This window comes from Bos grunniens, chromosome 7 (assembly GCF_055505025.1).
Source record: "Bos grunniens cultivar Pamir isolate PY7600 chromosome 7, Bosgru_T2T1.0, whole genome shotgun sequence".
NCBI lineage: Eukaryota > Metazoa > Chordata > Mammalia > Artiodactyla > Bovidae > Bos > Bos grunniens.
Window position 1 is genome coordinate 62,718,300 of NC_141171.1, and position 17,916 is coordinate 62,736,215.

Genomic DNA, 17,916 nt, shown 5'->3' on the forward strand with positions numbered 1-17,916 from the left:
AAGTCCTTATAGATACTAATTCAAGGGTGAGGGATTTGATGAATAAATTGCTGTTCCCCCTCTATCATCTTCATGATTTTAGAGACTTAGCTTCATTCATTAGTTCACTCATTCTACAAATTACTTATTGTGGGCCAACACTGTTCTAGAGGTCAAGGGTCCCAGAGTGAGCAAAAGAAACTTGTGCCCTAAGCTCTCATGGGGCATACTCAACTCTGAAGACCTAGGTGAGAAGGCAAGGCCCGGTTCACAGCCATAGCATCTCAGAGCTGAAGGAACCTCCTCCTTTGACAGATGGGGAAACTGAGGCCCATAGAAAGAGCATGACTTGACCAAGATCATGCAGCAAGTAAGCAGAAGAGCTGAGTCTAGAATTGACTCTCAATCTAATTCTCTTTCATCACCCTCCCCTTTACCCTGGTGAGAAATCATCCGTCAGATTGTAAACTTCTCAAGGTGGATAACCTACTTGTATTCACCTGGGATCTTCTCTAAGTTACCTATCTCAGGGCCTCACAAGTAGAGGGTGCCCGGGCTTTCCTGAATTGCACTTATTTTCTATGGAGCTTCAAAGGAATAAATGCATTGATGCCACCTTTTTGGAGGACAACTTGGAAAGATATATTAACATTGAAAATGTGTATTATCCTTTGACCCAAGAACTGCATTTTTAAGAGTTTTTCCTGTAGAGACTCATGCATACGAGTAAAAGCATATGAACAAATGCAGCCATTAAAAAAGAGTGAGGAAATTCCCAGGTGGTCCAGTGGTTAGGGCTCTGTAGTTTCACTGCCAAGCACACGAGTTTAATCTCTAGTCAGGGGACTGAGATCCAAAAAGTCATGTGGCGTGGCCAAAATAACTTAAAAAATAAAATAAGAGGGACAGGAAGGAGTGGCCCTATTTATTGCTCCTTTTAGCTTACAGCCTGACTTTTCTCAAAAGAGCCCCTGATTTTCCTTAGTCCCATCCTCTCCCAGCACCTGGCCCTCCCATCGCTCCCAATGCCCAGTACCTGTGTCTTGGTTGATGCTAAAGGCAGCAAGGCCGGTGCCACCGCGCAGGAAGTACTGGAGCTCCCCGTCCAAGCCGGTGTCATCATCGTGGGCGGCCACTACCATCACTGAAGTTCCTGAGGGGCTGTTCTCCTGCACCTGGCCCTGGTGGACAAAGGAGGCAAAGCGGGGAGGGTGGAGATTCTCATTCACATCCAGGACGGTCACCTCCACGTGGCAGAGGGTCCTGCGGGCCAGGGGCTTCCCACTGTCGCTGGCCCATAGGCTCAGGTTATATCCAGCCCTCCTCTCAAAGTCCAGCTCTTTCTCCAGACTGAGTGCCCCGGTCATCGGGTTCACGTGGAAGGTCCCGTGGGCATCATCCAACAGGACATACTGTACTTCTCCCGCAGGGCCCAGGTCAGGATCAGAGGCATCCAGAAATGTTAGAATAGTCGCTGGGGGTAGATCCTCTGGGACCTTAAGCCTGTGGTGTTCTGTGATGCACTGAGGGGAGTTGTCATTGACATCTTCCAATGTGATTATCAGGTCAGTGACAGAGAAAAGCTGGTGGCCCTTCCTGGGCTGGTCCCTGGCCTCAACCTTGAGTATATACCGAGGTTCTGATTCCCGATCCAAGTGTCCTGTGACAACCATTTCTCCGGTGAGAGGATGGAGGGAGAACTTCTCTGTGGGGCTTAACAGCACGTATCGAACCCTCCCATTATCCTCTGAGTCAACATCTTTTGCTTTCAGCTCTGCAACAGTGGTTCCAACTTCTGTGTCTTCTGAGATTGTTACCTGGTACCCACCAGGAGGAAATCTGGGTGCGTTGTCATTCCAGTCTTCCACATTCACTGTCAGCAGCTTCCAGGAGGACTTCTGGGGAGTGCCCAGGTCATATACTGTTACATTGAGGACGTAGAAACTGGTGGCTTCGTAGTCTAAGGGGGCAGCTACAGTGAGCAGCCCTGTTTCTAGCTCAATGTCAAAGCAACCCTCTTCATTGCCATCTGCAATCACATAGACCAGTTTTCCATTAAAGCCAGCATCAGGGTCAGTGGCTGCCAGATGGGCTAGAGGTGTGTTGAGAGGAGCACTCTCAAGGATGTCAATGGACTGTGGAAAGTGGTCCTCAAACTGAGGGGTATGATGATTGATCTGATATGCACTTAAGGAAGTGAAATCCTCATCATTGGACTCCTGATTCTGAAGCCCAATAGAGTGCAAGATGGTCTTTGTGAAATGTGTCAGTACCCCTGTCTTCTCACACTTTACAGGGACCTCAAAATAAGGGTCCTTCACTACAGTAACATTCAAAGTCATGGGTGAGGCATAATTTTTCCCATCCGAAGCTGTAATTTTCAGGGAATAGTTGATGGGTTGACCAGTAGTACGGTTCCTAAAAGAGCGTTTGAGGGATATCACGCCAGAGAAATGATTTAGATCAAAATACTCAAGTTCATTACCTGATACAAACTCATATTTTAGGTTCAGAAGCTCATCCACATCTATAGCTGACACAGTCATTACTGATTTTCCTACTGGCCAGTCTTCGTGGATAGACCCAGTGCAGTTAACTTCCTCAAACATAGGCTTGTTGTCATTCAGATTCTTGAGCCTAAGAGAAACAGACACTTCTTTTTCCTGGCGAAATGGGGATCCCCAATCTGATGCCCGTACCCGGAAAGTGTAAATTCTATTCATGAGCTCATAGTCCATGGGTTTGGAGGTGGAGATGATCCCCAGGTAAGGGTCAATAGAAAAGGGGACAGCATTTGGATGAGTGATGGAGTAGGTGATATATCCATTCTCTCCATGATCCTGGTCTGTGGCAGTAACAGTCAGAACACTGGTGCCTGGAGGGATGTTCTCATCAAAAGTGCCATCGTAGGAGGACCTGTTGAACACTGGGGCATGATTGTTACAGTCCATGATGTCAATGACCACAGTGGTGGAGGCCAGGCCCGGTGAGGTTCTGATGCGCAGCTGGTACTGGGCTTGGTCATGGAAGTCCATGAGCCTTGTGGTGGTGATCAGCCCCGTGCGGGAATTCAGTTTAAATGCTGCACTCTCTGAGGATGGCTTTAGAACATACTTCAGGTTGGGGAAGGCTGGGGTTACTTTCACCATCACCACACGGCTGCCAGTGGGGGAAAACTCACTAAGCTGCACTCTGTACGTGGCCTTCTCAAATTTCAGGGAAGTCAGTTTGGAAGGGGGTAGGTGAAAGCCCCTGATCTGGGAGTAAACGGAAGGTCTGCTTCCAGCCCTGGCCTGCAGGCTGAGGTTGAATCCATGAGGGTGGTCCATCCAGTTGATGTCTTTGACAGAAACCACGCTGAACTCACTGCTCCGGGCATAAGATTTGATGGCTTTGAAGTTCTTTCCAGGGTCACCACCAACAATCTCCAGCGAGTCCACGTCCGCCCCTGAGCTGTTTGCATCTACCATGACAGTAGCGTAGGTGGCATCCTCGCTGCGGTCAAGCGCAGCCAAGACCACTGAGGAAATGGCTGGGGGCTTCCTGAGGGCAGGTTCTACATGGATGATGAGTGCAGCCAAGTTGCCAAATCCATTGCCCTCTGAGATCTTCCGCATGCGGTCCACAGCCAGTACCTGGAGCTCATGCTTCCCTCGCCAGGTGACGTTGAGCTTCCCAGCCAAGGTGACCACCCCGCTGGTAGGGTGGATGGCAAACATCTCTGACCTTGTGTTAAATGCATAATAGAACTCGGCGTTCTGGCCCAGGTCTGCATCGGTGGCACTCACCTTGCAGATGGGGCTCTTGAGGGGCATGTCCTCAGAGATGGTGACCCGGTATGAAGGTGGGGAAAAGAGGGGCTTCAGGTCATTCTGGTCCAGGATGCGGACCACCACGCGGGCCAGCGCTTCTAATTCCAGGGTCTTCTCTGTGGCTTGGATGATGAGGGTATAGCTGTCTCGCACCTCCCTGTTCAGAAGGGCCGTGTTGCTGCTCTTTGTCCTTATTCTCAGAAAGCAGAAGTTGCCCACCACATACTCCTCTGTTTTAAACACATTGGCCACATCTCCAGAGATAATCCGGTACCTCACTGCCCATTGGGGGTCTATGAGGTAGATGCCCATTTTCTCAGAGCTTTCCACATAGGTCTTGGGAGCAGAGTTTTCATAGATGGTTGCATTATATAGGGGGTGTGTGAAGTGCCAGGCTGAGGAGATGAGGGGGTTCTCACAAGTTGTACAGTGGAACAAGAGAATGGCAAATCCCAACGAGGCAATAATCATGATGGAAAACCTCCTGAAACCCTGGGCAGAAAAAGAAAGAGTATGAGTTAGGAAAGAAATGGTTCCTACTGCTGTGGCTCTTAACTGGGGTGGTTTTGCCCCTCAGAGGACATTTGGCAATGTCTGAAGGTATTTTTTCCTTCCCAGGTGGCACTCATGGTAAAGAACCCACCTGCCAATGCAAGAAACTTAAGAGATGCAGGTTTAACCCCTGGGTAGGGAAGATCCCCTGGAGAAGGGCATGGCAACCCACTCCTATTCTTGCCTGGAGAATCCCATGGACAGAGGAGCCTGGTGGGCTACAGTTCATAGGGTCACAAAAAGCCGGACACAACCAAAGCAATGTAGCACACACAAAGATATTTTTGGCTATTTCAGCTTGTGCAGGAGGTGCTGTTGGCATTTAGTAGATAGAGGATGGGGATGCTGCCAAACAGCCTATGGTGCACGGGACAGACACCCACAGCAAGTCAGCAGTGCTGAGATTGCAAAACCTTGTGTTTGAAGAGTAACAGACTAGTTTAAGTGCTTCCTCAAGGGCACCCAGCAGATACAGCACAGTCCTTAACTGCTTCCCTCCCTTTTCCAAACCTTCAATGGTTCCCTGTGCACGCGTGCTAAGTCGCTCCAGCCGTGTCCAACTCTTTGGGACCCCATGGACTGTAGCCCGCCAGTCTCCTCTGTCCATGGGATTCTCCAGGCAAGAATACTGGAATGGGTTGCTATTTCCTCCTCCAGGGGATGTTCCCAACCCAGAGATCAAATGTGCATCTCTTATGTCTCCTGCATTGGCAAGTGGGATCTTTACCACTGGAAAATCTTCCTCAGTGATGCTGAAATCATTCTGAACAGGTACCCAAGCTTAGCAGTCTGACTCTAAATACTTCCCACAAGACACTTCCGTCAGGGCTGAACTCTAGTTGAACTGAGCTGCATCTGCACGTGTAGGAGCTGTGAAAAAGCAAAAGGACCAGGATCGCAGGCCTGGCATCAGGCTCCTGGGCCATCAGGCCTGGCTTCACTATTTACTAGCTGGGTGACTTTCTGGGCAGGTTGTTTCACGTCTATGAGCCTCGATCCCCTCTTCTGTAGAGTAGGAATAAGGATAATATCTATCTCATTTGATTGTTTGAAAATTAAGTGAAATAACAAAGGTCAATGAGCTAACAGAGTGCCTGGCACAGAGTAAGTTTTAACATAAGTGAAGTGAAGTGAAAGTCACTCAGTCGTGTCCGACTCTTGTGACCCCATGGACTGTAGCCCGCCAGGGTCCTCTGTCCATGGGATTTCCCAGGGAAGAATACTAGAGTGGGTTGCCATTTCCTTCTCCAGGGAATCTTCCCAATCCAGGAATCGAACCCAGGTCTCCTGCACTTCAGGCAGATTCTTTACCATCTGAGCCACCAGGGAAGACCGTAAGTTTTAACATAATATTAGCTATTATTAGTCATAGGAATCTAAGTTTCATAAATGGAAGGGGCCTGCCCATGGCCTGACAGCTAAATAGAAACAAAGCACAAATTAATCCTGGTGAGACATCCATTGTGGTCCAGTGGTTATGAATCTGCTTTGCAATGCAGGGGACAAGGGCTCAAATTCCTGCTCAGGGAAATAAGATCCCACATGTTGCAGGGCAACTAGGCCCGAGTGCCACAACTACTGAGCCCACACATCACAGCTAGAGAGCCCGAGTATTGTAACCAAAGATCCTGCATGACGCAGCTAAGACCTGATACTGCCAAATAAGTAAATAAATATTTCATGGGGAAAAGTCCCTGGCTTAGCTACATCCTCCTCCACCAAAAGTCCCTTTGGATGGGGCCTGATTCTGGCTTGTCTTGTAATCCTGAAGAGAGAAACACCTTCTCTTCCTCCTCTGAAATGGCAGAGCTGAAGTGGTCCTGAGAGATAACGGAGCTCAGACCCGCTTCTCATGCAGAGATGGAAAAAGAGAACCCAGGTGGGAGAGGGATCTTGCCCCGAGTCACACAGTAGGTGGCCAGGTAAGAAGCAGCCCCTGGCAATTGTTGAAGTAATCACAAATGAGTGCCTCACCTCTAAGACCCACTGTTCCCCATCCTCTCCCTTACGGCTTCCTCAATGGCTCATCCCTGAACTCCATCCTGGGTCAAAATATGAGACTCATCAGGGTCAAGGGTGGGGAGGGTGATGGGGGTGGGCTGAGTTTGGTTGCCAAACTGAGTCTTCTAGAAGCACGTGTGAGGTTGTGTGCACCAGGCTGGTGCCCGGCCTGACCATGGGAGTCTTGACTCTGGGGAGTTCATGGCTATCAGCCAGATGTGCCAAGCATTCCTGGAGGAAACAGGCAAGACTTGTTTTTCCAGTTGCCTTGGTCTTCAAAGGCAAGGAAGAGTTAAACGTCCAGGGCAAGGGGGAAAAAGAGAGGCTTAGATCCTTGTCTCTCTAGAGTCGAGACAACCAAAGGCAGGTTCTTTAAGACCTTGTGGGTTGCATCCCAACATGGGAAAGAGAGTGAAGGCAGAAATGGGAAAGTCAGCCTAACTTGGGATCTGAACGCCTGTGATAGAAAAGAATTTGATTATGCCTCCTCCTTCTAGGTTCCCTCCCACCATTCCTCACTTGACATCCTGTTGGTGGCGCCCTATGCCCAGCACCTCAGAAAAGAGGGGCCAGGATGGAGGCAGACTTTACACCTGGGGTCCTAAAGCTGGTGACAGAAAAAGATGTTGTCTATTCCCCACCCTTCCCACCCCTTGCTGTCACCCCTCGCTTGCCACTGCAGCCCACAAGGGTCCTGGCCACAGGGAAAAGCCACACTTGCCCATCCCTGACACAATTCCTTGCAAGCAGGAAGGGGACCTCCCTCCCAATCATTCAGACCCCACTCCTTCCCCCAGGATGGCATTGCTTTTGAAGTTGAAGCTGGAGGGGGGAAATGAGTGCTTACCTGGTCCCAGGTCCACACTCAATTCGGTGGCCCAGCAAGTCCAGGATGCAGGCAGCCTCCCAGCTCCGCCCGCCCTGCTGTGGGGAACACTTCCTGTTCACCAGGTCAGCTCCCGTGGAGGGCAGGTCCCAACAAGACACTCCGCTCAGCAGCTGCAGTGGTGCCTTGCAGAGCTAGAGTTCTTAAAGTGAGCTGCAGAGAAGGGAGCAGGGATGGGGTCTCGCCGGGGCAGGGGGTAGTGGTGGTGGTGGTGGTCAAAGGGAATGATGTCAAAGGGAATGAACCCTTGGGTGGGGGTTTGGTGCCCATGGCTGTGTTCAAGCTCCAGGACCCACAGACTTGGCAAGTGGTTTCCTGGGGGAAGGGCCTGTTTCTGAGACTTGTTTCTGGCACTGTGCCCAGGCAAGTGAACAGGCTTGCAGGGGGCAGGGACATGTTCAGCTCCCTGGGCTACCCTCCCCACCCACAGCACCTAGGACCACTATTTTGAAACATCTTGTGAAAGCATAAATCAATTCTTATCACTTCCATGCTTAAAATTTTCCAGCAGCTTCCTGTAGCATTTAGATGAAATCTGACCTTGCATCATAGCCTGGAAGGCTCCCTACCACCTGGGCCCTGCCTGCATCTCAGATGATACCTTCCAGCACACCTCTTATTGTTCACCAAGCTGCAGAACAAGGGTCTTCTTTCTCTTCTGCAAACACACCAAATTTGCACTTGCTGTTTTCCTCTGTTTAAGATTCACCCATGGCTAGCTCCTTCTTGTTATCCATTTCTCAGCTCTAATGTCACCTTCTGGAGAAGGAAATGGCAACCCACTCCAGTATTCTTGCCTGGGGGATCCCATGGACAGAGGAGCCTGGAAGGTTACAGTCCATGGGATCGCAAAGAGTTGGACACAACCGAGCAACTGAGCACAGTGTCACCTTCTAACCCCCAGGTTGATGTAGCCTGCTATCTAACACCCTTTTTGATCACTTCACCCTCATTTTCTCCATGGCACATGTCACCTCCCAATATTGTTCTTATTTATTTGTTTACTGTCTCCTGGGCTCCATGAAGACAGGAGCTTTGTGTATCTTATTAATGCATGAACTCCCAGTACTTTGATCAGTGCCTGATACATAAGCAAGCTCAGTAAATACTAGTTGAAAAAAATGGAAGGATCTGGACTTTGGAAAAGCAAAGACAGAGGGAAAACTGAGAGAACCTTTAGTCAGCCTCCCTTCCTTTTTGAAGCTGGAAAATAAAGTCCCTCAAAAAGAAAGGGGCTTGCCCAAGGTCACAGGGCGAGAACCAGAGCCAGGTTCTTTCCTCCTAGTCACATTGTGAGAAAGAGAAACTGTGCTCACTTATAAATCCAGTTGTTTGGGTTCAAGTCCAACTTTACCACTTGCTGACTGGATAACCTTGGGGAAGGTAAACTCTTCGAACCTCAGTTTCCTCATCTGTAAGATGGGCCTATTAAGAACAATGCTTTCCTGAGGTTTTAGGAAGATGAAACAGGATTATGTATGTTAATGTGCTTAGTATGGTGCCTGGCCCATAGAAAAGCACTCAATAAATATTAGTTACTGTTGTTTCAAAGCCAAGGCAGAATCAAAGACTGAGATTGGGGTGAGGGTGGGGTCCACTGAACCCCCTAGAGAAGGCCCAGTCTGCTCCCCAGCGGAGCAGGAAGCTGCTGGTCCCTGGTCGAGTCTGAGCTTGCTAGCCGAGCCATAGGCTGTGCTGGGAAGCTGCGAGCAGGCGCTTGTCCCGGGTGGGGCCTCAAGCTTTTGGCTCCCCAGACTCAGAGAGAAATCTGCATGTGGCTGAATGTGCACATTTTCAAGAAATCACATACACATACACTTAGGAGGCAATTTTGAATAATTGTGTGGGTACACTCTTTGTGTGTGCCTGCTTGACAGAATGAATGGAATGGGAGTAAATAAACTGGTAGCCATGGGGCTTGTGTGTATGCACAGGTGCGAGCAAGTGCAGATGTGGGGCTTCATGAATGGGCTCTTTTAGGATATATGTGTGAATCAACGGGGAAGGCAATGGTACCCCACTCTAGTACTCTTGCCTGGAAAATCCCAGACGGAGGAGCCTGTTGGGCTGCAGTCCATGGGGTCGCTAAGAGTCGGACGTGACTGAGAGACTTTACTTTCACTTTTCACTTTCATACATTGGAGAGGGAGATGGCAACCCACTCCAGTGTTCTTGCCTGGAGACTCCCAGGGGCGGGGGAGCCTGGTAGGCTGCCGTCTATGGGGTCGCACAGAGTCGGATACGACTGAAGTGACTTAGCAGCAGCAGCAGTGAATCAAATTCTGTGTAACTCCCAATCCCATTTCATGCAGAAAATGATTCACAGCGCACAGCTTCTGGCTGTGTGACTTTGGGCAAGTGACTTACATTCTCTGATCCTTAGTTTCCTGACTTCATAATATCATTTTGAGAATGAAATGAATTAAAGTACATAATTACTATGGTACATGACACAATTTTCAACAAATATTACCAAGTATTATTACTTTTTAGCAACTGGCTCAGATTGTTGAGTTTGTAGGTAATGAAAACTCCTAGATGTCTTTTCACACCACCCCCAATCTGTTCCTATGCAGGCTGATCTTCTGCAACTAAATGACATAGGGCTTTAATGAGACCAGGATTCATTTCTCCATGTATTTCACTCACTGCTCCAGCTTCTCAGAATCTTAATTCAAATGTTTAGCAACTTGGTGATTGTAACATCTGTGTCTTTATCCAAGTCAGTGATAAAAGTCTGAATACAACTGGCAGGAACAGTGCTCTGAGATCTAGCCCTGTTTTCTCGGTTAGCGATCTCAAGTGCAATTCTGGAATGAGTCATCTCACAATATAGAGAGGTCCCCGTCTCTGGGGGAATCCAAGCAGATTCTGGGTGGCCACCCGGGAAAGGATGTGCTACTCCAGGGGAATGATTGCCCTTGGGGACTACAAAGAGAGCTCTAAAGTCCTTTCCAACTTACATGGGCAGGTTCTTTGGTTTGTGGAATTTGGGACTTCCTCCGGCTGTGGATCAGGGTTGCACATTCACTGATGCCTATTCAGTGGTCAGTGTAGTTAGCTGACCTGGTTCTTGGAAGACCTAGATCCAAAGTCACTTATTCCCTGGGAGTGTTGGTCAAGTCAGTCACCTAAGCCATCTGGACCTCCATCTTCACCTCTAAATGATGTGTGTGTCTTGGGGGAAGGGGCATGAATGGATCTGAGATTTCAGACCCCTCTGTTGCTTTCTTTTTTTCCTAATCAAGTTGTACTTGGAAACACAGCCTATAAACAGATAAAAGCAGAACTGCACTATTGAAGCAGAGCTCAAGTCCTCGGACTCTGCCTCCAGGCTTGTCCCTCATTCTCTTAGGAAGCACAGGTTTGAAAAACTAGACTGGGAGCCCCTCCAGATCTGACAAGTGGGGGCTCTGCCATCCTAACATTCTGTGTCCTGCCTGCATGTTCTGAACTGCATGGTGGGATGTGCTGTGAATCTGATGCTCTGTGACCTGTATCCATAATGGTCCACGTGCGAGGACTCAGGCGTCTAGTTCTAGGAGTTTGTAACTCTGTATTTCTGTCTCTTCCATGGGGAAGCAAATGCACTTAGAAGAATTCAAAGCCAAATCAAGCTTCCACTAAAGACAGTCCTACCAGATTTGTTCAAAATGCCAAGCTTGTTTCTGATGATGAAATTCTTCCCCATCACCCAGGCACAAATCAGAAAATGACATTCTGCCTCATGGCCCAGCACCTTCCCTTTTCTTGGACATTAACTAATAGCCCAAGAGCACTTTTAGGAAACGCATCTGCCCTTTTACTCCCGTTTCTCAGGTGCGGTAAACTGAGATTTGCCTGGCACACCAAGGGCACCCAGAACGGGGAGGCTGAACTGATATCAGAAAGCTGAATTTCCTGAAGCTGGGCATTCTGGATTGCCTGGGCTCAGGGGAGAAGCAATGAGGGAAGATATTTTGTATAGTTTGGAGAGTCTTTCATGAAAGAGTCACTGGATTCATTCCTCTTCACTGAATGATGTCCACACTCTCCCCTCAAAAGTCTGAATATGAATGTACCATGGATTTGGGTGCTCTCAGCATTTATTTTATGACGGCCCACCCCTACCCACCGCCTCTGGCATCCAGTGTGAGGCTGGCTCTGTGGCTCTCAAGAAAGAATCCTGAATATATTCTATTTATGACAAAGGCTGGGGAATGGGGGAGGGTGGAGCCAGGAGTGAGAATTAGGAGGCCTTTTGCCTTTGAGCCAGATTAAAAGTGAAAGAATGTTGACATTCCAGGTACCTGCTTGTCAGGAAGTCTTTAGCTACTGAAATAATTTTTCTACTTAGTTGTATGGAGCCACTGAAGGTTTTAGAGAAGAGGCAGGACCAGAGCAGAACTATGTGCTAGGAAGAGTAATCTAATATCAAATCAAAAGGGGAATTTTCCCACTCAAGATTCCCGCTCTACAAAGTCAGACAGAGAAGAAAAAACATCGTAGCTCATCCCTTATATGTAGAATCTAAAAGGAAATGATACAAATGAACTTACTTACAAATTAAGAAGAGACTCACAGAGAAGGAATTTATGGCTGCCCCGGGGTGGGAAGGAAGGGTAGGGGGAAAGGGTGGTTTGGGAGTTTGTGATCGACATGTATACATTGCTGTATTTAAAATGGACAACAATGTCCTACTGTACAGCACAGGGAACTCTGCTCAATGTTATGTGGCAGCCTGGGTGTGAGAGGAGCTTTGGGGAGAATAGATATATGCATAGGTATGGCTGAGTCCCTTTGCTGTCCACCTAAAACTATCACAACACTGTTAATCAGCTATGCCCCAATAGAAAATAAAATGTTTTTTTTTTTTTTTTTAAAAAAGATTCCGACTCTAGTGTGGACTGGTCTTGCACACCAGCTCTATTGGTTTAGGTCAACTGAAATTCAGGAATTGGTAGGGAGGCTCGATTCATTTCTAAGAAACTTGAACACTTGAGTCATGTGCTAGTTTATAGGCAGCCACTGCTGAGTCCTTATGTAACAAAAACAAGTCGAAGAATTGGATACAAACAGGAAAAGGACCAGTGACATGAGCCCTGCATGGGCTGTGTGACCTTAGCAAGGCCACAGGATTTCTTCTGAGCCTCAATTTACCTGTCTGTAAAATGGCAATAATAATAGCTACTCCTACCTACTTCCCAGGGCTGGAGGAAAGACAGATAATATGACAGGTAAAAGCACAGGGAGGAAAGATGCAGAGTAACACCTTATTAGGACAAATAATGGCTTGCTAAACGGCAGCAGGAACCACCAGCAGACTGAGAAACCCAAGCCTGGAATTAAGGGGAAGAGAAATGCCTGAAAAGGAAGTTCTCATCTAGGGTATAGGTGAAATGGAGCTGAGACTTGAGGTCCCCTTCTTTATTAGTATTCTGATTATCATTATTGATGACAAAAATTATACTGTCCGGTATCTGGATGGCAATCTATACGTTTTCAAAACACATCTGCATGCATTTTCTCACTTGGTCTTTGGAGAAAGGCTACAGTATTGGGTAGAATTGATAGCAAGAAAGTGGTCTCTGAAGTCAGATCAACCTGCTTTCAAATCCCAGCTCTATCATTCACCAACTGTGTGACCTTGGGCAGTTATTTAACCTCTCTGTTCCTGGAAAAAGGGAAATGAGAGTAGCACCTATCTCACGGAGCTAATGAGAAGGCTGCATGAGTCAATACATGGCAATTCCTAGCACAGGATACACTCAGTGTGAGTTAGTTACTGTACCAACCTCACCCTTATTGTGACACTTATTATCATTCTCATTCTGTAAATGAGGAATGGAGGCTCAGATAATTGGAGGGCTCTGCCTGGTTCACCATCTAGCAGGTGGTAGATTCAAGTACTGGCCCAGAATAGGAACCCATATTCCAAAAAGAGAGACTCAGAGGGGGCTGTAGCTGACTCTCTGGAGCAACATTCTCCAAAAGAATTTTCTACAGTGATGGAAGTGTTCTATGTCTGAGCTGTCCAGCATGGGAGCCACTAGCCCATATATTCATCTGTATGTCAGTGTTGTCCTTAAATATACTTTCTGATATTTTTTTCATGGAGGAAGGGGCATACAAAGGCTACAGTGACTAGGGCCCTCAAAAGGCATAATGTGATCCGGGAGAGTTGGACATTTGAAGGAAACAAAGGGCTTCTAGGCAACTGGATTTTAAGGAAGAAAAGGGACAAAATGGGGGATAATGGGAAAGTGTTTTGCTATTGGACCTCTTCTGCCAAAGCCATTCATTTATGCATTCATTCGGTACTTACTTATTGAGGGCCTACCCTATGAAGACATTCTAGAGCAGAGAACAGGATAGATAAAGACCTTGCTCTTGTGGGGGTTGGATTCTAGTGGCAGAGAGAGAGGTTAAGAGAAAGTCTGGTGGTTAAGACTGTACTTCCAGTGCAAGAGGCATGGGTTTGATCCCTGATTGGGGAACCAAGATCACAATGTGGCCTAAATAAATAAAAGTACTTTATAAGGGACTTCCATGGCAGTCCAGTGGTTAGGACTCTATGCTTCCAGTGCAGGAGGCATAGGTTTGATCCCTGGTTGGGGAACTAAGATCCCACAAGCTGGTGACATCACCAAAAAACTGATGTGAAGGAAATTCATAGAAAGCAAGATTAGAGAGTGATGGAGGAGGTGCTATTTTTGAAAGAGTGGTCAGGGAAAGCCTACATAGCAAGGTGACATGTGAGCAGAGGGAAGGCCACAAAGTCATCTTGAGAAGGACTTCCAGGCAGAAGAAGTAGGCAGTGCAAAGGCCCTGGGGCAGGAACAGGGAGATTGCAGACAGACTAGAGGGGAAAGGAGAGAGGGGTTCCTGCAGGCCAGGGAGGTAGCCCAGGGCAATTCAGGCCAAAGGGAAGACCTGTAGTGAGCGGGACCCCGTCATGAGATCGACATGGTGGTCTACGAGGAGCCGAAGGAGAGAGTGAGGTGCTGCTGGACATAAAGTCTTAGAGCCCTTCAAGGCCATCCCATGTGGCCAGTGGGTAGTATACAGGCTGTCCCACTTCAGTTAGTTTTGTTGAGCCATAGTATATTGTTTTGTTGTTTGATGGCTTTTTACCTAATTAGTTGTTAATGTATAAACATTGGAAAGCTTCACCCCAAAATCTAGACTCCAGCTTCCGTTTACAAAGTGGAGGGCACTGTCTGTGTTGGTCCATAGAACGGCTGGCTGGAGCTGAGTGGTGGCTGCCACCTGCAGATGGGCCCTGTGTTCTCCAGACCTCTTCCCCAAGCTCTCCCAGCTTCGGAGGCTGCATCAGCTACTATTTATCTTCAAGGTAATTTTCTATCAGAAGAGACACATACTGGTACCCAGGTCTCTTTCCAAACTGTAAGGAAAATAGACTCCAGGATGGCCTCCTCTCCATGCACTGGGCCTGCTTGACCCGTGAGGCTCCCCCTACCCTGGCTGGAGAGTTCAGAGCCCCCAACACTCACTGAGCCCCAGAGAGAACAAGGGATCTCTTCCTCTTGGGACTGCCTGTATGGGTGCATGAGCTTTGCATTTGGAGCTGAAAACTCCCTAAACCAGAGGGCATCCAGGGATTAGAGGGCTTGAGGGGAGGACAAATCCTGTCCCACTTTTTCTGGCTGCTCTGTCCAGAAGGATTCATAAGTTACAAAAACGAGTTCTAGCTCAGAATGACATTGAACCTGTTTATCAGTTAGTCGTTCTGGAGACAAAGAGGAGGAACAGAGCACCTCCTCTAAGTTCTGTGTTTATGTCTTGGGATCCCTCAGGCACAAACTCAGCTCCGTGGGAAGGCCTGTGGAGTCTCTCCTCTTGGTGGGGCAGCCTTCGGCCAGGCAGGGACCAGGAGGCCCCCGTGTGGAGAGAAAGAGGCTGTCCTGAAGGTTAGAGTTTGGGGTGGCTCTCTGTGAGGCTGGAAGGTTGTGTCCTGAAGTCAGGAGACAGACATCCCTGGAGGACTGCAAAGCTCCCTCCAGAGGGTAGAACAGATTGTAGAGGCCAGAGTGTCCCCACCACATGGGCCTCACCTGGGGCAGGGGCTCTTTAGTCCTCTGTGCGTCTTGCAACTCTTGGGTCTAGTGAAACTCTTTGTCTTTCCAGAAGCTATGGATGAATTTTAAAACACATAGGCATCAAGTTCCAACAGGGGGGACTTTGGATCACTAACTGAACCTCTGAGCCTCTGTTCTCATCTTTAAAAGAGAGATACTAATTGAATGCACCTCAGATAGTTGTTCTGAAGGCTTGACTAGGTGATTTCATATTAAACAGTTAACACAATGTTACACCTAGCAACTGCTGAATAAATATTAGCTGCTATTTTTTTAAAACTGTCATTATCATTATGGAAAGTGGACTGAGACCCGCCTGCTGCCCTGAGCCCACCCCCACTGGTTCCCACCTTCACGTTCGCAGGCATCTCTGTGAGGTTCCCAAGCCCCGCTAGGGCACAGTGTGAGAGCTGCTAGGAGTCTAATCTCTGTTTTGTAGAGATGGGAGAATTCTGCCTGGAGAAGGGAAGTCCATAGTGCACTGTACCAAGTCGCGTTGGACTTTGTTGGCACACCTGGAAACAGAACCCAGTCTCCTCATCTTGAGCACTTTGCACTGGCCAAGTTGCCCCCCACACCCCAACTCCTTTCCCAACCTGGGGCTCCTTAGGAACCCACAAAGCACTCATTCTACTCAGGACAGTGCAGAGAAAGGAGCCAGCCATTGGGGTCACACCTGCCTCCTGTATTGCCTCTGCTTTCTGTTTCTTTTTTTTTCCTTAATTAAAAAAATTTAGCTGCACTGCAGGGTATGCAAGATCTTAGTTCCCTAACCAGGGATTGAACCCCTGCCCCATGCAATGGAAGCGCAGAGCCTTAACCACTGGACCAACAAGGAAGTCCTTCCTCCCTCTGCTTGTCTGGAGGCCTGACTTCCTCTATCCAAGCCTCAGTTTCCCCATTTGTGAAATGGGGCTAGCAACAGTTAGCTCCATAGAGGATTTAGTGAGTTTATGCATGCAAAGCATTTAGCACGTAGAAAATAATGTTAACTATTACTATCATTCATTATTATTACTATAGTTATTGGAATAGTTATAGTAATGTTATTACTGTTACCTTTGGTGTTCAAAAATATGTGTGGAATATTCTCTGTATGTATACAGATACCTGTCCATGCTCCAGGAGCCTCTTCCAGAAGTATTGTTAAACACAAACAGATACACACACATACATACACACGCTATGAGTCTCTGTGACATCTCCTGTTTCCTTGCAACAATTTGTAGCAAAGCTCACACAACAGCTTGAGCAGCATTTGAATAATAAAAATAATTTCTGATCTTGTCACCCTTTTCCCCACAGTGGGTACAGAGAGGTCAGAGATGTGATCTGATTTAGAGTGTGAGGGGGCAAAGACGGGGTGTGAGGTGGGCAGAAGAAGATAGGCTGTGGAAACACAAGGCAGAGAATGTTGTGGACACCTCACAACCTACCTGATCTCTTGGTGTGTTGGGGTGACTCTCTGGGCCCCATCTCATGTGATTTGTCAAACGAAGCCATCCAGCATGGTTCCCCTGTCTATCCAAATACAACAAACTGCCTTCTCCAGAGTTAGTAGGCCTTGTGGCCCCCAGTGAAGTGAATTCTGTTCCTCATACTGGCTCTTTGAAGCTGCTGGGACTGAAGCTTCCCTTTCTCTTTTTTTCTCTCTCTCTTTTTTTTAGTTTATTTGTTTATTTAGTTTTGGCTACACTGGGTCTTCGTTGCTGCGAGCAGGCTTTCTCTAGTTGCGGCAAATTGGGGCTACTCTGTAGTTTCTGGCTTCTCATTGCAGTGGCTTCTCTCGTTGCAGAGCTTGGGCTCTAGAATGCACAGGCTTTAGTAGTTGTAGCTTGAGAGCTTAGTTGCCCTGAGACAGGTGGGGTCTTCCTGGACCAGAGATTGAACCCATGTTCCCTGCACTGGCAGGCTGATTCTTAACCAGAGGACCACCAGGGAAGTCCCTAAGCTTCTTTGTTCCTTGTACCAAAGGTCATCTGCCGCCCATGGCCACTGCCTGCCGGGTCTGCTTGAGGGTGGGGAGGCTCCTGTTAGGGCCACAGAGTGTGGAGACCACCTGCTCAGGCTCTGATGTAAGGCGACCTGCTGTTTGAGTCGTGCTCAGCCCATTGCTGGCTGTATGACCTTGAGCAAATCTTTAACCCTGACTGAGCCTCAGTCCCTTCATACATAAACTGGAGAAGATAATCCCACTGCAGTGAGATTGCAGTTAAGATGAAGTGCCTCACACCACGGTCCCAGTGCCTTGCAGAGGAGCCCTCAGGCAATAGGGCAGTGATGAAATTATTTAGGGATGGGAGCTCCACTCCTTTGGTGCTGAGGGACCTTGGTGATGTATCAGAGGGCCTGGGAGGGGACCAAACCAGAGACCCCCTGAGCAAACCACCTCATTTCATGGGATCTCCACTTATCCGTCTGGGAATTGGTACTAGTGCCTGCTCTCCTGCCTTCCTGGGTAACCCTCCCCTGTGAAAGTGAAAGTGAAAGTTGCTCAGTCGTGTCTGACTCTTTACGACCCTATGGACTATATGGAATTCTCCAGGCCAGAATACTGGAGTGGGTAGCCTTTCCCTTCTCTAGGGGATCTTCCCAACCCAGGGATTGA

At 48.1% G+C, this 17,916-nt stretch overlaps 1 protein-coding gene across 3 annotated transcripts in view; it reads right to left on the reverse strand.

Moving 5' to 3' along the window:
* FAT2 (FAT atypical cadherin 2) overlaps nucleotides 1-17,916 on the reverse strand; it is a 98,971-nt gene that overhangs the window by 71,633 nt on the left and 9,422 nt on the right. For 2 of the 3 annotated variants that reach the window (XR_015167760.1, XM_086412513.1), the window contains exon 2: nucleotides 1,016-4,283. Coding sequence is in view for 2 of the 3 variants with exons in the window: in XM_086412513.1 (XP_086268639.1) it covers nucleotides 1,016-4,262 (3,247 nt within the window). In the remaining variant the exon portion in view is untranslated. Of the gene's footprint in view, nucleotides 1-1,015; nucleotides 4,284-7,191; nucleotides 7,384-17,916 lie in introns of all 3 variants that reach the window. The other variant, XM_086412515.1, reaches the window with a different exon arrangement.